Below are 25,139 nucleotides of genomic sequence, written 5' to 3' on the forward strand. Positions count from 1 at the left end.
CTTTTATGTTACAACGAATGAAAAATATATATATATATATATATATATATATATATAGTAAACTGGTAATTTCTTGCCTGAAAAACTGGCAATTTGGAGCGGACGGTGGTGAGAGGGCTCTCCAAAGCTCACGCCATACTTTCATTACCCCTCGTCTATTCCCCTGTAGGCCAGCTGCCATGCCAGCTTGGATCCTGTTAATGCTCTAAAGCTGGAACATAATTTCAAGGTCTCCGGGAATAGCCTGCTCTTTCCGGCCTTTATATATTTATTTATTTTATCCAGAGTCACCTGTCGAGTGGCTGTGATTATGCATGCATGACTGGGCCTGGGCCATGCAAATCCTCCGGGCTCTTTCACAGAGGGCTCGCTGACCTGCTTCCTGGTTTCATCCCGCCTCTAAGTACTGATCACAAATGGCCAGGAACTAAATCAACAGCACATGAAAGGCACCGAGCATGGAGGAGAGGGGCCACATTGCTAAACAATCCCCTCCCTACCCAGTCGTAAACAACTTGGAATATTCACGCAGGACTGAGCAAATACATGAATGCCTCAACAGCACTGTCTGTTATGCAAATGAGATGGATTTAATTTCTATTCCACTGTTCTCAATAAAAAAAATATTCATATTACCCAGTCTGTGTGTTTACTTGGCCCCCATCTGGAGGCTCTGAATGATAATGTATCTGGCTGTATTTTAAATATTGCTTTACAGTGTAGCCACTTCAAAAAAAAAAAAAAAAAAAAAAAAAAACTACAGTGAGGATCATACATACAGCTGTCTGAGGAAGAACACTTTAAAAGCAGATGGGGAAGGACAGGTATTATAGATTAATATTAATGAAAATGCTTCATAAAGAGAACATTTTGAATTACAGGTACACTGTGTGTTGCAGCAAATTGTAAGGGATTTTTCATTAAACAAATAAGTGAGTGTATTAGAACAGGGGTTTTCAAACCTGTCCTGGAGGACCCCCAACACTGAAATTTTTGTGTGTTTTAATTATGTTTCTCATGGTTTTTAGGTCTTGCAGTCTATGCTAATGAGATGATAAGTTGAATCAGGTGTGTTAGATGACGGAGACATATAAAATGTGCAGGGCTGGGGGGTCCTCCAGGACAGGGTTCATAACCCCTGTAGTAGAAAACATTTTGATTAAGCATACAAAATCCGAAGATTTGAAAATTACCATAGGCTGTCCTACCAGCCTGTCAAGGTATGTATTTGCATACCTCTCCAAACACTGTTCACACAGACATGATACTTCATCAGGGTGTTCCATTACACTATTGCTGACTGAGGGAGAATGGAAAGCATTATTATTGTAACGTTATGCGCTTTGTACTGTAATATTTTCTCACCAGTGAATGAGATGAGGTAATCTGACAGCGTTGCATTCAATCTCTCATCGTGTCACTGATTAGGCTCTGGTCTGCTGTGTGCATTCATGTATTTTGGAGAAGGCGTGGCTTTGCAGAGTGATTATGCAGGGAGGGTGGGATCTTGCTTTCAAAGCAAGCTTGCTATTGCTAGCCTTTCCAAAATCGCATACCCGTTTATTTAGACTTTGTTTAATTGCGTGCACAAATGCGATGGCGCGGGCTGTATATCATTTCAAATTAAAGCACAAAAACTATGAGCATGCAGCAACCAAAAAGGTGATTAAAGCTACCTAAAAACTGTGCATGCATGTCAGTATTTGTTATATATGAGTCCCATTTAAGAACATACCTCTGCAATGCAGTGGTTTTCAAAACTGTCCTGGAGCACACAGCACTGTCTCCCTCATCTAACACACCTGATTCAACTCGTCATCTCATTAGTAGAGGCTTTAAGACCTGAAGCGAGTCAGAAAAGGTAAAATGTGGTGAGAAAATACGATGCCTGTCAGATCCACGTCATGTTTAGCAGCGGCAGCTCTTAAAGCAGCCAAAGTAACCTAATAACCCAGCTGCTGTGATGTCTGTTAATCAAAGGACAAAAAAAAAAAAAAAAAAAAAAGAGGAAATCAATAACTTTTGTAGCTTTGAGGATTCGTCTGTATTTTATTTAGAATTTAGTGTCTGATAACTTGATTCAATTTCAGGCAGCTAAATATCACATTTATTATAATGGATTTATGTGAAGATTCTTTTAAGTTAACTTAAATTAGTAGTTGTTATTTTTTAAAGTCTAATTAATGTTAAAATTGATAGCTCTCAATTATACTGTAATGTTGGATGGCTTTAGTCAATGGTTAAATATTGGAGGAAAAAAAAAACAATTTCACAGAGAAATAGTATTGGTATCAGTGATACTCGCCTTCAGTCATACAAAGTTATTAATAAAAATATTAAAAATATACTGTATTTATGTTGTTTCTACATTAATTTAAAGATTATGTGTGAAATCATTGCAATATAAACATATTTAAAAACTTTAATGTTAGGTGGGATAAATCACGATAAAATGCGAGATTAGTTTTGGTTACACTTCATTTTAAGGTGTCCTTGTTACAGTGTAATTATACATATAAGTCCTGAGTAATATTAATTAACTACATGTACTTACTGTATGGTTAGGTTTAGGATTTAGGTTTGACTTGGGGTTACTTGCATGTAATTATGCATAATTAATTGTTATTATAATAGCAAGTACATGTAACATGTAACAAGGACACCTTAAAATAAAGTGTTACCTTATTTATTTTTTTTTTTTTTAATTGATTGACAGCACTAATATATGTATATTAACCACTGAATAATCAGAAAATTTCATTAACTGAATAAAGAAATCATGACAGACTGAGAACTATGTTTAACATTGACACCATGCAAAACAATTGACGATGCAATGGCCAATGACATTTGTTTGACGTGTATGGCTGTATTGGTGGTTTTTAAATGACTAGCCAACCACCGTTGAAATGACTAGCCAACCACCGTTATCCATGTTAAATATGAAATGGTTAGATTATCTGACCTATTTCTGTGTCTGTGATAATTACAGTGTAGCTTAGATTTGAGGGGAAAAGTTGATGTATGTGTGAATGTGCGTGTGTATACATGTATGCATTCATGTTTCCCTGAGGTGTTCCCTGTCAAAAACAGCAAAGTAATTCAAGTCTTCCATACATATTCAAGTCTTCCATTTCACTTCACTTTTTTTTTCACTTCACTCATATTCATTGTACAAGAAATTTCTATTCAAGACAAAATCTGAATACTGCTTCCATATTCAAGCTCTCTTGTCACTGTTCCATTGGGTTAAAATCAAACTTATGACATTACATTTCCATATATTCTGTTTCATAACTTTTAGAGTTCACAGCGTGTCAATAACACACCCACCTTTCTAGCTTTTGAAAAGAGATCATACAATTTAAATCAGGGCCTGAGTTTTCCAATTGTTTTGAGTCAACAGGTAAAAGGCAGCCAGAGCCTCTACAGATAATATTTATCTTTAAAATGACAATAATGACAATACAAATCAGTCCGCTGTGGCACTCAGAAAACAGCATCTGAGGCCAAAGGAATGAGCGCTACTTGTTCAGTAGTATAAGAGGGAAATTGTCCCCCTCTGCAGCACACACAATATTGCAAGTGCTTAAATTATTCATCCTGTACGAACGCTGGGTTCTCACTCAGAGCCAAAACTCCAGCCACTTAATCTCTGCTTTATATTCCATTTTATATTTTACAGCTTTGTTTACTCCAAAAGGGAGATAAAGAGTTTTTTTTTTTTTTTTTTTTTTCAAAGGCATATAGATCTAGCTTTGTTCCTACTGCTGAGAACAAAGAAAACAGTTGTGTGTAATTTTCATATATCACCATGCAACATTTTCTGTCAGCTGCCTTCATCTTCCTGGCAAACAGGAATAAGAATTGCACACATTTGGTTCTTGAGTAATTGTGACCCAAATAATGCCAAATGAATGATTTACCCAGGTCTTGTACCACTACTCATTTTTAATAGTCAACTAGTCGTACAAAAAAAAAAAAAAAATAATAATAATAATGTTGTTGATCATTGTTTAACTTATGTAAATGATTCACCATATGCCATTTAGCTTTCTTTGCTGTTTTTGGCAAATTGTGCTGATAGATGGAAAGGGTGTGAGCGGAGATAGAGAATGTCCGAGCAAGCACTTATATCTCCATTTCCAGATTCATGCTTCTTGTGATGAAAATAAAATGTCATGCAGAGGAAAAAAGTCATGTACCAATTGCTTATAGCTTCTGTCAACTTTTGGGCAACACTTGACATGTTTCAAGGCAGATATACATACATTCTCAGTTTATAGTATGTATGACATGTTTTATGAATACAAAAAAAAAAAATACTTAAGCGTCAAATATGAAAATATTGTGATCAACAGATGGAGGGCAGGCAACTTGGAACACTACCTGTTTAGTTGAATGAGTTCATACCTTATTTTGCCCTTTGGTCCCTTCCATTGGTACATCTGTTTGTTTTCAATAATCAATGATGGTGTTCATTAGCTTGCAAACCAATATGTTTAGATTACAGTTATGCAAATAATGGAACTTCTTAAATCTGTAACAAATAGTTCCATTAATGCTACACAATAGTATTTTAAGAAAACATAAAAATCATGCTCTCAAAGTCACTGAAACTAAATGTTTTTTAAGTATTTTTTTAAATTCTGTAAAAAATAATTAAATAAAAAAAGTTTGGCAAAAGGGAGCGCTCACCTTATTTGCAAGACCTTGCAAAATTTAAACAGTTTCTTTGCAAATATGCTTTGGTTTGTATTCATAATTCTTGTCTTAGTTAAACAGAACTAAATGTATCACTTTACTTTTAATCTGTTCACCTTCTTTTTCTATTCCCTCAGCTGCCTGCAACAAAGTGAGAACGCAACACCTTCAGGCTACAAAATTCATGTCACGTGTACATACATTATAAACCAAGGTCACTCTAAAATCATGGCACACAATGGAAAATGCTTCGCTTTGTTAAAGGCATGCATAGTCTTTTACTCCAGTCTTTTTATGTATATTAGTGACGTATTTACCAAGAATAGCCCAGTTTGGGTGCGCCCTTCTGTTTCTACTGGGGTCTTGAGGCTCAAGCAGTCTTGACCTGCCCTGGGACCCTCTCCCTGGGGCCACGGTGATGATGATCCAGGGACCGCCACTAGTCCCGCCCTCTGCAAAGAGATTCACTCAGTAACTTTCACTTAGTGAAGTGAAAGTTATTTTAAAGGACGCCAACTAAGATTAGGAAGAACATATGGTGGGCTATATTAATTGATTCTGTTAAATGATTTAACAAAGGAATAATGAACTAGTTGTTTTTCCAGATCTTCAGATGCTACTGTGATACAAATGATTTGTTAATGGAAAGTTTTTGCTATCGTAGTAATGAAAGTAATTCCAAACAGACAATGCTCAGCTAAACTCAAAGACGAAGAGCTGTACACTGGGGAAGCACAGGGACAAAAACAAGATTAAAGCCATATAATACAAAGCTGGAAAATACACAAAAGGATTTGACAACCAGGAACACCCAACAAAAAGAATAAGTGAGCTAGTTAGACCAAAGGAACCAAAGACTGTGAATAAAAATGAGAAGAAGATGCATTCACAGGCACAGAAAAGGAGATGGCAAGGTTAAAACAGGGGGAAACAACATAAAGCAAAGGTGACACAAAAGAGAATTGTGGGAGTATAGTTCTAAACAAAACAAGAGCAAGGAAGTCCAAACCCAGCATCTGAATATATGTACTTCCATAATAAAGAATTTCAAAAGCAGCATGTCCGAATGTGCAGTGTTCATGAAACAGTATGTGGAAAATTTGAAATTGATGGACATTTTACTATCCTCTGTGGCCATGGTAGAGGAGTAGGAATAGACAAATAGCGCAAAACACTGATGCAAGTTATGCAACTGATGTTGTAAGTCATAGATGTACTGTATACTTGGAAAAAAAAATGTATATGGAAGTATGTAAGTGAACATTTATTATTATTAGCAAGTGAACATATATTAGCAATGTTGAAAACAGTTGTGCTGCTTAATATTTTTGTGGAAAAATCTTAAAGGGGTCCTATTATGCTCTTTTACAAAGTCTTGATTTTGTTTCGGGGCTGTACTAGAACAGGCCCTCATACTAGGTTGTTCGAAAAATACATTATTTTTCACATATTTTACATTATTACAACACCTCTCTCCCCAGTCTGGCATGAACGGCTCGAATAGTTCCTGTATCAAATGAAGGCCTGTTCTGAAATATGAAATGTGCTGTGATTGGTTAGCTGGGAAAGTGTGTGTTGTGATTGGCTCCACTATGTACTTGGTCGAGAAATGTCATGCCCCTTACCATAGCCACCTGCTGCCAGCTTCAGTGTAAATATTGCATCAATATCAAATCAATTTGAGTGCGATTTAAACCCAGTATTTATAATCACTCTAAGTTTGTCTGCCTTGGGAAAACTAGCTTGTCTCAGACAGTGATAACACTCTTTGCAGCTCAACCAGGTCTCGTCCCATTCGTCGGTATTTGTGATATCACAAATCCCGGAAAATATGCGTTGTAGTCAAAACGAGTCATTCATTGTAGTTTTTGAAAAGTGATTTCTGTTAAATAAAATATCTCCTTTTGAAGTGGACTTTGAGCTTTGTAACTTTGCAGATCTTTTTTATGCTCAAACAGCAACATTACAGACTAACTAAAGTTGAAAAAGTGAAAAAGCATAATAAGACCCCTTTAAGGTAACAACTGGAGGTTTTTACAGCGTTTGTCTGGAGGGTTGGATGCAGTGCAACACAGACAATAACAGAAAGTCCAAGATCCTCTTGAGTGTTGTACAGTACTTTAAGTTATGATACTCACATGCATAAAGACCTATAGCAATCGGTTCGATGAGAAATGCAAAAATAAACCATATAACAAAAAACTATTACTGTAAATATTACAAATATCTATTTAAAAAAAAAAATAAAGATAAAAAAAAATACATACATATGAAGTTCATTTGTTTTTATTCATTTTTATAAAATTATTGTGTTTATTTGTTTTATCTATTTAAACATTTTATATAAATATATAATATTTTATATATATATATATCCATATATATATATAATCAAATATATATATATATAGTTCATCCAGCTTGTGGAAATTATCTATCCTCAATCAGTTTTAGTCAGCTTTGATGAGACTCCTCTCAGCTAGCATGTCCTTTTCGATGTCACTACCAGCCTTATCACCTGACCTGAATACTGCGCACTGATTTGCTAAAAAGGACTTATCAGGCTGTGTTCACAAACAACAATGGTGCTTGCTGGTTTCTGCTGTAAAACACAAACTCGCGATACCTTGACAGTGAACAATAATGGCTTTTGGGACAAAACAGGGTTCAGAACGTGCTATATGTGTAGAATAACACACGGCAGTCAGTTAATTTTTTTAAAATGTGGCGTTTATCTTATATATATATAAACATTACAAAATAGAAAATTGATTTTGTAGGAATAACAATTCAACAACAATGAAAATATATTTACTCTGTAGTCTATGAAATATTGAGACTTGGAATTAATGGTAAAATAATTATGTTCCTGTGACCATGGGACCCCTCTGAACTTGACTTTATATTTCTAGCATAAAAAAGGAGTGAAATGAGAGCACAACAGGGAATTCTGGACAATTTGTAAGACATGGACACAGCCAGGAACAGCTGGATGCCAGGGCAGCTTTTTTTTTTTTGATTATTTATTTAGTTATTTATTTTTGTAGGTGCTGGATATATGTGGAGAGCACCTGTGATTAGACAAACAGAATAAAACAGAGAGATACTCTGAGAGGAGTGCGATGCTGCTAGTCTGGTCCAATTGTAGGTCTTGAAGCAAAGACATGATTAGAGGAGTTGGAGGCATCCTGAGTTGAAAATCATGTATTAATGTTTATTTTCCCTGGCTTTCAACTTTTCTCATCCCTTCTATTGCTCGTTCTTTCATGCCCTGCCGGACTCTCTTTTTCTCTCTTACCAAGTACTTGCCAAATCATCTGTGAACCAGAGGTCTTGGTGAGATTGTGCTAGCCGATTCCTCATTATATTGAAAGGCTTTAAACTCTGAGCGACAGACAAAATTTTCTAGATATTTCCAGACAAAGCCAACATTTCTCAACTAGATAACACCACAGACATTGGGGTCCAAAATTCAGATACCACTAATGAAATGCTTCTAATTAGCTAATTCTTTTTTTTTTTTTTAATTTTTTTTTTTTTTTTTTTACGTTTAATACAGTTTTATTTGTTAGAAATTGCAGGATAACATGAAAAAGCTGATGATAATGACTTCCAGTATGATTTGAGAATAAACCGAAGAGCATCTTGAGTTTAAATGGAAGAACATTTGACTGTACAAATGATCACATGATCAAAGTCACAATTACTTATTTGATTAGTGACCCAAATTGATCTATTTCTGAATTAATAATTGAATGAAAACCACAAAACTTTATTTAATTACAGGTTTGTTTGAGATTTTAAATGCTTGATTTTCAATGGGGTCTCAGACTTTTGGATCCCACTGTATATTCCATTATACTGATGCGGTGTAATCTTCTGTCAAAATTGAGTTATGCGTGGCTATCAGAAAACGTACACATTTTTTTATACCCAACATTTTATAATTAGTATTATCAAAAAGCAGATTTACAGAACAAATACGTCTAAAATGGAGATTAGTCAGTAGTTTTAGTCTTGTTATAGTTGTATAGCAGCTGTTTATAAATCCCACATAGTGATTTATAGGATTACTATTTCCTAAATAGTAATCCTATAAATCACTCGGTCTCCTGTGTGCATCCCTCCCACCTGTTTAAAAACAGAGTAATTATGTGGTTGCCCCATCTACCTGCTTCCTTACTGGTACTTGCTGTGGTAATTGTAAAAATTTTGCATGCATCTGTGGTGACTGGCCAAAGCTGGAGCTGGCACGGACATCGCCCCTACTGATTCCAGCTGTCAGCAGTGTCTATTAACAATGATGAATCATTCCCCCACTTCTCAATCCAATCATAGAAACCACAGCAGTCCTTAGATCTGGTCACCTCTGACTAAATGATTTTTGGACAGCGTGTGGCGGCACGCCAGAGCACCCGGTCGACACTTTGTGTTAGATTACGCAATTAGCCTGCAGCCTGCCCTTGTAACTGTGGTACCTGTTACTCAAATGACGAAGCAAGACACACAACAACCAAAACATGTAGAGCTCTCTGTTTTTGCAACTCTTTCTATTTATACTGGCATGCAAATATAAGCACAACAACTTCACATAGTCATAGTGAATTATGATTAAATTGTGTCTCTTAGAGACTGATCTATAACCTATGATAGATAGGGTTAACTCAACTATGCTCAAATTAAGAAAACAACCTATTAATTTTATTATTTTTTTTTTTCTCAGTGTTGGTGTAGTTACTGCATTTTATCTTTATAGGGCAGTATTGACATTAATGCCACTGCACTCATACACACACCAATGTTATTTTGTGGGGCAGTAATGGCCTAATGATTAGAGAGTCTGATTTGTAACCTGAAGGTTGCGGGTTCGAGTCTCAGGTCTGGCAGGAATTATCAGTGGGGTGAATAACCAGTGCACTCTTCCACCCTTAATACCACGACTGAGGTGAGACCCTTGAGAAAGGCACCGAACCCCCGACTGCTTATTTATGAATATGGCTGCCCACTGCTCCTGGTGTTTGTGCACTAATTCTGAGTATGGGTCACCATACTTGGCCACATGTCACTTCACTTTCACTTATTTCTGTTAACTAAACATACTAAAACTAAAAATATTAACATTTGTTAATTTAAATTAAACTGCAATAAAATAAAATATTAATATTATTTATACATTTTTTATTAATGTAAATATAAAAGCTTTTCATTTAAAAAACTGAAAAACAAATATAGTAATGTTGCTTTGGCAACTAATTGAAATAATATTTTTAAAAGTTTTAATTACTACTTAAACTGAAATAAAATAATAAAAATGAAAAAAAAAGCAAATAACAAAATTATTACAGGTTAAACTAAAGTTAAAATAAACTGAAAAAAAATGTATTCTAATGTAAATAAATAAATAGCCTACTATAATAGAATAGAAATAATACTAAATAACACTGATGCACACACATTTACACACATGCACAAACATATTTAGCGCAAAATAACATTAGAAGAAACACATTTACAATTAAGTGAAATTAGTTTTTCATGCTGTTATCAGTGAGAGTGTTTGATTTCCCTATGCTGTGCCTCAGAGGAGAGCATAACAACAGCATGAATAAATGATGCAAGTGAACAGGGGCTGCCATAACACTAAAAACTTCAACAAACTGCAAATCTGCAAAAACTTTTTCACTGCCAGAGACTTTGGTAGCACAGCTGAATATGCTACCATAGCTATTACAGTTGCTAAAACATGGACATATGCAGTAACATATATTTGAGATGTACAAATTTTGAAAGTCTTCTTGAATTTCATTTATCTTTTCATCAGTGTGGCCCTGCAGGCTAGAAGTCAAGGTCAGTGGGTATCAATCACTTATCTTAGCTTTCCACTTTTCTCTCACCATCTCCCCCACCGCAAGGAGAATGTTTGACCACCAGAAAGCAGAAAGACAGATGGTGGACTGGATGTGATGGGGTTATGTGATGAGCACTCTGCCACATAAAATCTAATTGACATCATGCTGTACAGTCAGTCTGTTAACATTTCCCTTAAGAGCTCCTCAGTCCACCATCAAAGCCCTAAATGTTCTCTGCATGTCTCTACACTTCATCAATGGCATGTAGCCAATTACAAGCTCAGTGTTGACAGGGGTGAACTGATCTCTTGAAGGGGAACACTGTTAATCAAGATCAATGTCTTTCTAATAGTTTTGTTGTTCCGATTGTACACTGGACATCATCTTGTGACCCCAAACAGTAAAAAATAGTTTTACATGTATAATGTAAACAAAAATGTCCTTAAAAAATTGCATATATTATTAATATTACCGTGTGATGCTAAAAAAAAAATACCAAGCTATTAACAAATTTCTAAATAAATTAATATTTTTCAAGGTTCTAATTGATTAATTAATTTTAAACTGAAAAAAGAAAAAAAAAAACTATTAATAAAAAATAAAAAGTAGTAAAAAAAAATATTTTTTATATAATATATGTACACAAGTATTAGTACAAGTGACTGATGTAGAGTTTATATAGTTAAACAACTTCACATGAAAGCTGTTATTGACAAATATAAAATATAAATGCAAGAAAAATAATGTCTAACAGAAATATTACCTTTTGTTAAACAGGTCTGACAGCTGTATTTTTTTCACTACTAGTGCCTAAAGCAAAAAAACAAATAAAAAATATTTGCTGATGCCTTTTCAGATTTTGTCAGAAAATGGAACTACTTTCTATTTCACTTGAGTTTTAAAATGTCCTTTACGGTACTGCAACTGTATACCTGAGCATTAGCAACAGATGAATATTCCTCTGAGCCATCTAAACGGAAGACCTTAGGCGACAGGAAAAAGAGAGAAACAAAAAATCAATGGTTTCTTGTACTCACAGCTTCGAGTTTCTATTTTAACATGGCTCGCTATTGATTAGCTTTCATAGCTGAAGTCTCCCTGACCAGCAGCATGCTCCAGGAGGACAGAAGAGAGTTTAGCAGAACAAAACCCACAAAATAGAGAGAGGGGAGCTGGGAAATGATGGCCTGATGCATCCTTGGCCTGCTTGATCCGCACTAACAGTTCCTGCTTAAGCACGGTCAGTGTACAGTTGCCAACATGAAAGGCTTTTGTATTGTGTGATGGACTTTCCCAGAACAGCACTGCGGTGTACTGAGCTTTTATAGTGGGGAATGGAGGCTGACTCCGAAGGGTGAATCATTTAAGGAGAGCTTGCCAAGTGCTGTGCTCCCACTCCCGCTGAAATGAAAGGAGTTCCGGTGCTTTGTGTCAAGAGAGGCATCAAACACCTGTGCAATGGAAAGCAATGCTGGGTAGGCAGTGTGGGGAAACAGCAGAACTGTAAGTGGCATGTCATTGTCGACCTTAAATTCTTGCTAATTAAAAACCAGGAGAATATTATGCTACTCAATACTTGATTACTGGTATGGTACTATAATCTTACACAAATTATGTCCATGTTCTGCTGCCATAGTGAGTTTGCAGTGACCAGCGTACTCTGTGAAACAGTGTGTTCTCTGTCTGGAACTGATTAACCGAGTGCTACTCTGGCACTAGCTCGGTGTTGACGGCTTCACAGCGTCATGTGAGTATAGGGAATTTGAGAAGTGTTGCACAGCAAGTCTGGAAGGTCATTCCACTTACACTGCCTAAAGTTACACCACAGGGATGGCAAAGGCGATGCTAGAACCTTCTGCTAACCACAAAAATATCCAAACTGCAAAGAAAACAAGACCCTGATTAGCCCCGAAACATACTAAATGTTGAATGTAAACATTAAGTACTAGTTTTACAAACTTATTTTTGTGTGTGTGTGTTGTGTTCTGAAATGTGTTGCATTCAGAGCTGAATGAAGAATCTTTTAAATTCCTGAATTTGAACTGAGAAAACAAAAAACCTAGCTGTAATCTTAAACTAGATGAACAAGAAATGTGTAGTTAGTAAAAACAAAAAGAAAACATTTTAAAGATGTATTTTAAAGATGTCCTGTTCCTTTTCTCATGGCTACCCCATCATTTAGGCAATTTCAGCCCAGCCAACTCAAGCAGAATAGCAGGTTGGCTATTACACTTTGTCTCACATTCTCCCGCAGTCCCTTTTATTTCACAGGGCCACTAAATGCTAAATGACAATTTGCTGATATTGTTAAGGACTTTATCGACAAACTCCCAATTTTACCACATGCATCTAAAAAACTAAAACAATAATATCTTTTGTTTTCCAAATCCGCATCAAGATTGAATTACCACTGCTTAGGCCAAGTTCAGATATTCTGCAACAGAACATGGTAGAAACAGATACTGCTGAGATACAAAAAGAAAGTGTTCAGCATAGGAGAGTAAAGGGTGCTGTGAGTGTTCAGGTGCTTATTTTCTCTCGGTTCTCCTCCTGCATAAAGCCTAATGATGTGGAGGTAATACAAAGTCAACTCAGATCAGAGGACAAGAGAGTGCCAAATAAGTGTGAATAAACTAGCTCTGAAACGTGGTGCTTTCCACACTTCTTTAAGCGTACTGCCTCCTACATTACTTCTCTTTTACTAATTCCCTCTATTTACAGCCTTTCTTTGCAGTTTTGTATTATAGTGGGAAATCCCACCCAGTTATGGTGTCCCTTTTCCAAGCTTTTGTATAATCACACCTAAAACCTGCTGCCGCTATGGAAAAGACCAGCATAAGTTGTGTTTAGGATGCGAGTATTCTGGTGTCCCCACCAGACGTAAAGGGATAGTTCACCCAAAAATGGAAATTCTGTCATCATTTACTCAGCCTGTTGTTCCTAACCTGTATGATTTTATTTCTTCTGTAGAACATAAAAGAAAATATTTTGAAAAATGTTGTTAACATTTTGGTTCCATTAAATTCCATTTGATTTTTTGTCCGTACAATGGAAATCAATGGGAACTGGAACTGTTTGGTTACCAATAATTTTCAAATTATGTTCTTTGTGTTGCACATACAGATTTGGAACAACATCAGAGTAAGTAAATGATGATCGAATTTTCAATTTTGGGTGGACTATCCCTTTAAATAGTCTAACCGGCGAAACTTGAAAAAAGAAAAATGTAAAAAACACCCAAAACTCCATTCAGGCCAGGTGAATGGGATCTCAGTCAACTCTCCATCTAAACAGTTTACATTTCCCTGTCCTCACCTATTTGTTATTTCAGGCCATTTTGAAGCAAGACATCTGCTTTTATGAGCAGAGGGAGACGCACCTGCAAACCCAATCCATCTGCAGCAGCTCTACCATAGAAACTATAGAAACTTTGACCCCTGTATCACCCTGTCTTTGGATTTGTTTTATTGGCACTGAGGAATATGAGGGCACTTCAGGCAAATAAAGGGCAATAGTCCCAAGAGAGAGGAAGCTCTGCAGCATTCAATAAGCCATTTAATCGAGTGGAGAGCAGACATCAATACAGGTAAAACCCAGCAGGATACTCAGCAGGAAAACAGACAGAGGGAGAGGTAGTTTTCATGAGGACTCAGTATGTTTCACACAGGCAACACACAGCAACTCTCAACACCACAAGAGAGCACAGCTGTGTTTTTATAAAGGGAGACCATAACATACAAAAAAAAGTTTTGTGTCTGGCTATTTTAGCTTTTATTTTTTAAATATGCTGTCAGTGATGTCATGTCATAATCTGACTTCTTTAAAGTGTGGGACTTCAAAAACAAATGGCTGGTAAAAAAAAAGTAATGTTGGTAAAAAGTGCAGAAATGTTCCAGTTCTGAGGGACAGATTTAAAGCTAGAAAGGTGACATAAATTAATTATGCAACACAGCAGATCGAACAATCCATACTCTCTCCTCCTAAACTACAGTATAAATATAAAATTGTAATCATCATTAAGGATAGGTATTGAAATTTATATTCAAAGGTGCTCTTAAGTTCAATTACTGACCAGACAATTTAAGATGCAGTTCTGAAAGGGCCTGAAATTATAAAAGATTTATAAGCTTAACTATTTTGCTGAGACATTTAGACTTTTTTTGTTACCATATTACCACCACATTGAAACAAACACATGTAAATAATGTAAATTAAATTAAAACAAAAGATCATCTTTAATCTTTTAGCTGTTAAGAAGGAAGTGCTATTCAAACTGTGACCTATTACTCCCAGACACCAAGACTGTAGTCTGCCTTGTCTCAGTGTCTGTGTCATAAATCCCGATGTAGGTGGGGACTGATTCCCCACTTGGCCTGTTTCTTAGCCATGGAACTCAGCCGTCAATCATTGTAAAAAGCTTTACAATGGGGAATAAGGAGCACCATCAGATTTAGAGCACTCTGCCGTAACTTTCTGCTCTCACAGCCACAAAGAGAGAGAGAGTGAGGGGAAAGTAGCGAGGTACATGTTATTTTAATTACTGTGGTGTTTACCACCTTATTTTGCTTAAGGGAAGCTCTATCCAGGCTTTGTGGTTCTTTGGTTTTGTTATTTTGATTGACATGACTTACCAGTGACACTGAATTTAGAAGGTTTAAGTTTCCTCTCAAGTTTTTTTTTCTTTTTCTTTTTTTCTTTTACTACAAATCTGTAAAAGCTTGGAGTCAGTCGTTTACACACTTTGACACGTAACCATAATATATAAATAAATGTTACCAAAATAGTATTTTTTTTATATTCATACACATTATTTATTGATAAAATATTTATTAGTGTATATATATATACATATATATATATATATACACATTTTTTTTTCAAAATTCAGTGGTAATTCATGCATTTGAAAAAGCATTTCAAAAATATTTTAATTTAAGTTTTTAATTAAATTAAGCCTCCTCTTCCTTTACCCTCTCTCCATCTAATGTTAAGAAAATCAGTTGCTTCAGAAAATGAAAACTTTCAATCTGACTTCATCTCCCGCTGTTAAACCTTTGCTGTTACCATCTGTTGTGCACACCTTTGACAGCGAATCTCTGTTTTTTTTTTTTTAGGGCCCTCTCCAAGCTGAAGTAGGGAACAACATTGCCACCTAGAGGATGATCCAAGTCAGCATCCAGCATCTCAGGCCAGATTCACACAAGCCCTGCTACACTCACAAACATTTTTTAAACACATTTAAAAAGTAATTTCATTGCAGCCCCTTCCCAGAATAAAACACATTCAAATGTGACTGTCACATTAGCAACTCCTCACTCCAGCTGCATCCCTGGACCGAGCTATTGCATTGCCCCTACAGTTGGCTGAAGTGTACAGCAATTATAATGGTCCACTAGGCACTAACCATCAACATTCAGAACTATATCTCCCCATCCAAAATCCAGAGGATCAGACACTGGAAAATAGCATGCATCCACAAGGGCATATAGAGGAAAAACAGGGAGGAAAACAAGTCGGACATGAGAGAAAATACCATTCCCACTGGCACACCAAATCATATTCTTTTTTTTCCATGTAGCAATTTGATCCACTTGTTGTTAACAAATTAAGCAGATTAAAAAAGCACATCCTACCTGAATAGATAGGAGCCAGTCGAAATATATCAGAAAGCCGGCTGTTCACAGGTTCATATGGAGAATCCTCAAGTAAATCATTCCCTGTAATATGAACAAATGACATGTGACTAAATAATCAAATGCTACTGTACATAAATTATGAAATATTTTTCTTATGTGCATCATTGATGTCATTATTTAATGTGTGCATTAAACTACAAAGCTGGAAACTGTCCTTTAAGTTAGTCAGTATTTGGGTCATTGATTCATGGGACTGGTTTACATTTCCGGAGCCAGTTTCTGGTTGATTAACTGTACTGGTCAGTTGAGCTGAGAAAGTTGCCCCCCCCCACCCCCCCCCCCCCCCCCCCCCCCCAGCACACACACATATATAGCATACACTAACATAAAGCATCAGATGACCTCACACTCCATAAACTTTAATGGACACACTTCAGAGAGGCATTTGAAGACTTTACAGTGACCCTATCTGATTACAGAATCCAGAAAAGCAACTTCATTGGCCTAGTATTATTGGTTGCTAAGTATTAAAAATACTGGGGATGTGTATGACTTTATACTGCAATTTGAAGCTAAATATTGTCACAGCTTCATATATTTACAGTGCACTATTTGAGAAGGCAAGTCCGCGCACCCTGTAAATGCTGGTAGATCCCCCAGTAGATGCGCAGGCAGTTCTTTTCTTTCTTCATGCCTCTTTTACAGCGGCAGTTATACAAAGGGCTCTGCTTTAAAGCGTCCAATGCAAGCCGGCATTCATCCTTCGCCTCCACTCCAGTCACCATACTGAAGTTGGTCTCCCTCCCCGCCACGCACTGCCTCATAGTTCGATACTTTGTGCTGCATCCCGGCTCCTTCAAACACAGCTCGTTCGCCTTCACACAGTCCAGCCGGTTTGAGCTAGTAAAGTAAGACTCCTCAGCAGATAACAGCACATCTATAAAGGACGACAATATAAATAATCATATCATGGATAGGATTGCGTTTTATAGAAATGCTTCAACAACTAGGCTACTCGGGACTGTTACAAAATATATCGATGACAACACAAAGCAACAACAAACTTATTAATAAATGAATATTTCATTCGTATAGCCTAAATATTTATTATTTCATTATTGTTCTGTTTTTTTAATATTTAGTGTATGATTTTTTTCGAGTTAATATTGTTCAAGATTATAAGGATTTAATAAACTCAAGGTGCTTTAGAGATTAAAATATTAGCACTAGAAGATTTAAGCAGACTAAAACAGCGCTGATCCTCAAAAGCTAAAATATGCCCTAGTTATAAGACAACTGTAACATCGTATCAATATTTTTCACAGAATCAAAAAGACTACAATGATGAAAAACTCTTTTTGATGGTCTTGTGATGACATCTGAGTTTTAATTTTAAATACAGTACAACGTGTCTGTGTATCAATCGATTGTATACCTATATCATTTACCAATCAATCAATCAATATTTAAAACCGCATTCAAACTCACCCAGCAGCGGTAAAACGAGGTAAACCACGGCGATGATCATTGCGCTTTTTATCCGTTGGTTAAGTTCGTTCAAACACGCAATTTATTGTTTTGACGATGAAAAGGATAATCCTTCCTCATTCAGGTCCATTGAAACATCGTTGGTCACAATGTAGCCTACATCCAGAGTAGGCTATAACATAAACAACAACAAAAAAACAATTTCCGTAACCTGGTCCGAAACTGTCACTAACCGATATGGAACGGTTTCTTAGATTAAGACTCATAGACAATGTAACAAACAGGCAGAAAATAAGTCGCAAAACAGCAGATTAAACTCCAGCTCTCAAGATCTGCTGGTGCGACTGAGCGCGCGACAGCACTGTGGCATTCATTGCGCTGTAATCCAACCCAAGAACTACACGCGACTCCGTGCACGCTCAGCGCTTCTGCTTGAAGCACGGCGACAGGACAAAGACATCCCGTTTTGCCACTCCAAAACTTATCGTCTTAACTGCTCTTTGTTTTTGTGTAACTGTATAGGGGGTTATGCACGCTGCTTGCGTTTTTAATTTTCGTTAGTTGGTGAGTGTGTCTAAGAAATTGTATGCACTCCTGACTCTGAAATCGCTTTTGTTTGCCTGACGTCTAGATGTTGAACAATCTTGTCTCAGTGGTATTATATGAGTAGATTAGTCTGGTATGGCACTGGTACGTTGCTAACCAGTGACATCAAGTAAATGATTTACGCGTATCAAATTATCAAAGTCTATATCTAGATGCGTGTAAATACTTATTCAGTTTTCGCTCTAAGATTAGACTATTTCTAAGGGAACCTGCAACATTGCTGACTTAGAAAATACTACCAATTTACGAAGAACTGCGTTAAAACGATCAGTCAAAATATAGTTTTGTTTTATGCATGATGATCACATAGCCTATGTGACATCATGATTAAGACCGTCTCTTGGAAGTTTTCATTTAACAAACAAGCAAAGATTTTTATTCTCTTCAAATAAAAATAAACACACAAAATAAATAATGCCGTTTTATTAAAATACTTGTTTGTTTTTCCATGAAACATTTAAAATGAACCTTTTCTTTACGGAATGACAATATATCGAATATCTACTATGTTATGTCTTTCCTTCACTAATAAAGTTTCGGTGCCATCTCGTTCACAGTAGTTCATTGCTTATTGAAAGAGTGGTGGAGGTCGCCATCTGTTGGTAGCATCTTACTAATGAAATGACTAGACCAGTGGTTCTCAGCCTATGTTGTATGCTTGCAATAATGTGAATAGGTTGTATTGTATTTGTTTGTTAAAATTATGTTGTCAATATTGTTTGTAGCAATTAATATATATATAAAAAATATCTGACCACAACAACACATAAACCTCTGTACCCATGAAATATCCAAATAATAAATACACGTTTACGTAAAAAAAATAAATAAATAATAAATTAAAAAAAAATAATAATAATAAACATAAAACCCATTATAAACGTGATGTAAACATGATTTCTAGTCGTGTCTTCTTTTGGAAGGCAAACACAAAGTAGTTTCGCTTTCTCAACAAAACAGCGTCACACACCGCAGCCTTGAGTGAGCAGAGGCCTAGAGTGAGCCGCAGCCAGCTTGAGTGAGCAGAGGGGGGCGGCTTGAGGCAGATTCTATGAAGGAGCGTACCTTGTGCTTGTGGCAACCACATGTGATGACCCCAGGCTGGACTCTATTTCGTCCACGGTGAAAGCCCATTCTGCAATCAACAGTGCAAAGTTAATGTATTTCCTCAGCGACCAGCACGGATCAGCCCCAGACATGACGAAGCGGATATCGTACTCTTTTAGAAGGCCAAACAAAGTAGTTTTGCTTTCACAGTGAAACACACAGCGTCTGACATGGCGGCGGCGGCAACAACAATACTACAATGAGAATATAAGGTACACCTTCTTTCTTTGCATGAACATCTGGGCGGAGTTATGCAAATCTTCCCTCATACTGATGTAGATATGTGGGGGCGTGTTAGAACGAGCCATTTCAGGGGGCCGTGGATGAGTCTCAACTTTTATAAAGAATATCTCTTTGGATTTGAGACTTTAGTCTTTGGAGCTTTACAGATCTTCTTTATTCACCAAGAGCTTGTAACACTCCAAAGAGAAAGGAAAATTTGAAATCGCATCATATGATCCCTTTAAAGTCACCAAGCTGCTGTTTCTAGTTCCTGTTCCTACTAATACATATTTTAACAGATTTAGTATTTTAATTATTATTTAAATATAGTTAGTTTAAAAAAAAAATAATAACAATTTTAGGACATCACTTCCCAGCTGAGAACCACTGGAATATCCTTGTGTTGAGGCTGAAGGATGACATTCGACTTATTTTGTCTATTAATGCATTAAGGCACAGTTTAATGACTTTATAGTTAACTATGGCTAAAAATAAATCAATTTCTCTTTATCAGTGAGATCAATGAGAACTTTTACATGAGTTAAATGATCAATTTATAATTAATTTTTTAATTTATTTTTAGTTTATTTCTTTCTAATAACCGTAAGTGGAGAATAGCTAATTTCTTCATTTTCCCCTGAAGCAGGTGTTTATTTTAAAGAAATTGTTAGTTTCATGGTCAAAATATTTATATTTATCATAAAATATCACTATATATCTATGCAAACAAACAAATATATATATATATATATATATATATATATATATATATATATATATATATATATATATATATATATATATACACATATATGACTCAATCCTCAAGTTTATCAATGTTTTTATAATGTAATTTATTAAACAATGGAATAAATGATGGACCAAATATATGTGTCATATATGTCATATATGTGTATGATCATATATGTGTATTATAGGTTTGGCTACACTTGTGAGATGTTAATGTTATCACTAATAATGATATACTGAAGAGTGTTGAACATTGACTAGTAAGCTGGACCTCACTGGTTAAAAAAAAAATTAAAAAAAAAAATTCTTATTTCTGTTTAAATCTAGTGGTCTGCAGTGGTTTTTGTTAGGGTTATGTTTAGGTGTAGGGGACGGGTTATGAGAAATATGAGATATTATGAGATATTTAAACAACGAAAAATAATGATAATACAAAAAAAACAATGGAAGTCTATGATATGTCCTCACTAATATCATGAAATACATTTGTGCCGGTTCATTTTATGTCTTTTATAAAGTGTCTGTGTCTGTACCTATACTTAACTATATTTTGGGGACAAATTTGTACCCAGAAATGAGCTAAACCTGATAAAATCTCCCAAAACCTCCTCTTGGAGACATCCTCATTTGTTTAAAAAAATATTAGTTTATATATTGCTCTAATATTCACTTTTTTTTTTTTTTTTTTTTTTTTTTTTTTTTTTTTTACAAATGAGGATGTCCCCAAAGGGAGACTTCCTTTTGAAAAAAACAGAGATTTCATCAAGTTAACTAATTTCTGGGTATACAAATACTGTATGCACACATAATGTCCTGGAGCCAGAAATAAAGAATAAAATATATAGGCCTACATAGAGAGGGGTTAAAGCAAAAAAAAAACAAATAAATAAATAAAACAAAAACATGCTGAGCCTGACCTTTTTTTCCGGGGCTTGAGGGTTGTGGGGGCGGACATGTACACAGGGTTATTTGGCAAACAAAAAAACAAAATGATTTTCATTTAAACTAATTAGTAACGTATCTGCAATTGCCATTAGCCCTTGACAGGCTCAGACTACAGATTATGGTGGGATATTTGAAACAGCAATACCAAGAAAGGTTACTTACTACAATATGGTGCAAACACATGTAACATTTAGGATGCTTTTGATATCAAGTTTTGCTGGTTAGCTTTGTCCTTGACAGGGTACAAGATGACCTTTAATCTAAAACATGACATTTCTGAAATTGTTTTATTCAAAACAGATAATAGTAAATTAAATACAAACCCAATTCCAAAAAAGTTGGGACACTGTACAAATTGTGAGTAAAAAAGGAATTAAATAATTTACAAATCTCATAAACTTATATTTTATTCACAATAGAATATAGATAACATATCAAATGTTAAAAGTGAGACATTTTGAAATGTCATGCCAAATATTGGCTCATTTTGGATTTCATGAGAGCTACACATTCCAAAAAAGTTGGGACAGGTAGCAATAAGAGGCCGGAAAAGTTAAATGTACATATAAGGAACAGCTGGAGGACCAATTTGCAACTTATTAGGTCATTTGGCAACATGATTGGGTATAAAAAGAGCCTCTCAGAGTGGCAGTGTCTCTCAGAAGTCAAGATGGGCAGAGGATCACCAATTCCCCCAATGCTGCGGCGAAAAATAGTGGAGCAATATCAGAAAAGAAGTTTTTTCAGAGAAAAATTGCAAAGAGTTTGAAGTTATCATCATCTACAGTGCATAATATCATCCAAAGATTCAGAGAATCTGTAACAATCTCTGTGCATAAGGGTCAAGGCCGGAAAACCATACTGGATCCCCGTGATCTTCGGGCCGTTAGACGGCACTGCATCACATACAGGAATGCTAATGTAATGGAAATCACAACATGGGCTCAGGAATACTTCCAGAAAACATTGTCGGTGAACACAATCCACCGTGCCATTCGCTGTTGCCGGCTAAAACTCTATAGGTCAAAAAAGAAGCCATATCTTAACATGATCCAGAAGCGCAGGCGTTTTCTCTGGGCCAAGGCTCATTTAAAATGGACTGTGACAAAGTGGAAAACTGTTCTGTGGTCAGACGAATCAAAATTTGAAGTTCTTTTTTGGAAAACTGGGACGCCATGTCATCCGGACTAAAGAGGACAAGGACAACCCAAGTTGTTATCAGCGCTCAGTTCAGATTCCTGCATCTCTGATAGTATGGGGTTGCATGAGTGCGTGTGGCATGGGCAGCTTACACATCTGGAAAGGCACCATCAATGCTGAAAGGTATATCCAAGTTCTAAGGCATCATATGCTCCCCTCCAGACGTCGTCTCTTTCAGGGAAGATCTTGCATTTTCCAACATGACAATGCCAGACCACATATTGCATCAATTACAACATCATGGCTGCGTAGAAGAAGGATCCGGGTACTGAAATGGCCAGCCTGCAGTCCAGATCTTTCACCCATAGAAAACATTTGGCGCATCATAAAGAGGAAGATGCGACAAAGAAGACCTAAGACAGTTGAGCAACTAGAAGCCTATATTAAACAAGAATGGGTAAACATTACTATTCCTAAACTTGAGCAGCTTGTCTCCTCAGTCCCCAGACGTTTGCAGACTGTTATAAAAAAGAAAAAGGGATGCCACACAGTGGTAAACATGGCCTTGTCCCAACTTTTTTGAGATGTGTTGATGCCATGAAATTTAAAATCAACTTATTTTTCCCTTAAAATGATACATTTTCTCGGTTTAGATATTTGATATGTCATCTATGTTGTATTCTGAATAAAATATTGAAATTTGAAACTTCCACATCATTGCATTCTGTTTTTATTCACAATTTGTACAGTGTCCCAACTTTTTTGGAATCGGGTTTGTACTAGGACATTAATATAAAATAGGAAATATAGAAAGACAGTTTACTACAGAAAAGTAGTTCAAAGTTCAGTTCAAATAACAACAACAAAAACATTAATATGGTGCACGAACTGGTAACAGGGTTTGTACAGATACTGCAAAATAAAATTCCAGGACTTTCAAGGACTTGCACTACTTTTTTGGTTTTCAAGAACTAAAATCAGATCTGATTATTAATCAATTATTATCTTTCAAATTCTAATAAATAAACCAATAAAACAAAATGGTACAAATAAAGTGCAGCGCATGCAAAGAATGCAATGACTGTGGCAACTTTAATATTTGAAAGGATACAATGACAATGCTATTGCTTTCCTTATTCAAACTGATTTTTTTTTCCATGAATATATGATTGACCTGAAGAATGAAAGCTATGTCATACACTTGGAAAATTATTAGCTTTATCACGCTAATAGACACTAGGGGTGTGACAATACACTTAGCTCACAAGGTGAGACAAAATGCAGATACTTGGTTCACTAGAACGAGACAATAATTTAATACTTTAAGAAATTGTCCAATGACAAAATATTTGTCTTTTAATCACAAAAAGTAGAACAATGAAGTTGTATTTTGAAATGTTTTAACTAATCTAGTGCTTAACTAATGATTATTTGGTCCCACTTTATATTGTGTCCATAGTACCTGTGTACTTACATAGTAACTACATGTGTACGTATGTAACCACAGTGTAAGTACACATTGGCACATAGTATCTACAGCTGTAGTATTTCTGTAACTACACACATGTAATTTATTTAATATGGCTATATTTTTATATATAAAGTAACAATGAGGCAATAATAATTGGCCTCAAATAAAGTATTAAAACCAAGTACATGATTTTATTGAACAACTCTGTTAAATACAAAATGCAATATGCCTATATTATAACAAATACTTGCAGGGGGCGCCAACAGCCTGGTGATGTTTTATGTGATTTAACGACATTTAAATCCATTTAATTTTAATATTTGGCCACATGCAAAGTCAGAAACATTTGTTTTGATATCGCGATGTACAATAAATCGCATATTTATAAATATGTTAATGTATTCTCCTGTGTTGGCATAGGTTTAAATCAGGGATCTCCAACCCTGCTCCTGGAGAGCTACCGTCCTGCAGACTTCAGTTCCAACCCTGCTCCAACACACCTGTCTGTAATTATCAAGAAACCCTGAACACCTTGATTAACTGGTTCATGTGTGTTTGATTGGGGTTGGAGCTGAAAGCTGTAGGACAGTAGCTCTCCAGGAGCAGGGTTGAAGACCACTAGTTTAAATGATTTACGTTACAAATCAAGTGAGTTTTCCTAGATGAACGTTAAGCAATCTAAACTCACCGCATATGCAGAGGAAGAGTTTAGCCCCTTTCACACATACAGTCTTTACTGGTAAATTAACGTTACGAGATCATGTGTGAACAGGACCTTTTCAAAAATCCCGGTAAATTCATTGTGGCAATCATATCGTTCTTATGATGATAACGTGATTACTCTGAGCTGTTTAAAAAGCTGCTTTTTTAATAGCTTTTCTATGTAAATATGACGCTAGATGGAAATCTTTGACTATTGCGCCTTGCAGCTTTTTGATTGGCTAGTAATGTTAGTTTGGTTGAGAGTGAAAGCTGTGTTCCTCTCATACATTGGTAGGTGAACTCATGAACTTGAATGTTATTTCAACAAGTGTTTTTAAATGTATGATGACTTTTTTTTTTTTTTCGCAGCCAAATGCCTTACGCTGGAGCTCTGGCACGGTGCTGGAGAAATTTAAGCCCTGCATAGGTAGATAGATCCACCTATACTATTTCTGACCTACCAAGAAGCCACCGCGCACAAGATTATTATGAGATATAGGCCAATAAATAACCTTTTTG

At 35.9% G+C, this 25,139-nt stretch overlaps 1 protein-coding gene across 2 annotated transcripts in view; it reads right to left on the minus strand.

Annotated features, from left to right (window-relative positions):
• Positions 1-18,185, minus strand: part of LOC109059608 (GDNF family receptor alpha-1-like) — a 76,715-nt gene extending 58,530 nt beyond the window's left edge. The window contains exons 1-4 of one of the 2 annotated variants that reach the window (XM_042768825.1): positions 17,678-18,185; positions 16,824-17,126; positions 16,187-16,270; positions 5,022-5,156 (exon numbers count right to left, since the gene is read on the minus strand). In XM_042768825.1, coding sequence (XP_042624759.1) covers positions 5,022-5,156; positions 16,187-16,270; positions 16,824-17,126; positions 17,678-17,717 — 562 coding nt within the window. In that variant the 5' untranslated portion in view covers positions 17,718-18,185. The remainder of the gene's footprint in view (positions 1-5,021; positions 5,157-16,186; positions 16,271-16,823; positions 17,127-17,677) is intronic. The other variant, XM_042768826.1, reaches the window with a different exon arrangement.
• Between the last annotated feature and the right edge of the window lie 6,954 nt (positions 18,186-25,139).

This window comes from Cyprinus carpio, chromosome A13 (genome assembly GCF_018340385.1).
Source record: "Cyprinus carpio isolate SPL01 chromosome A13, ASM1834038v1, whole genome shotgun sequence".
Lineage (NCBI taxonomy): Eukaryota > Metazoa > Chordata > Actinopteri > Cypriniformes > Cyprinidae > Cyprinus > Cyprinus carpio.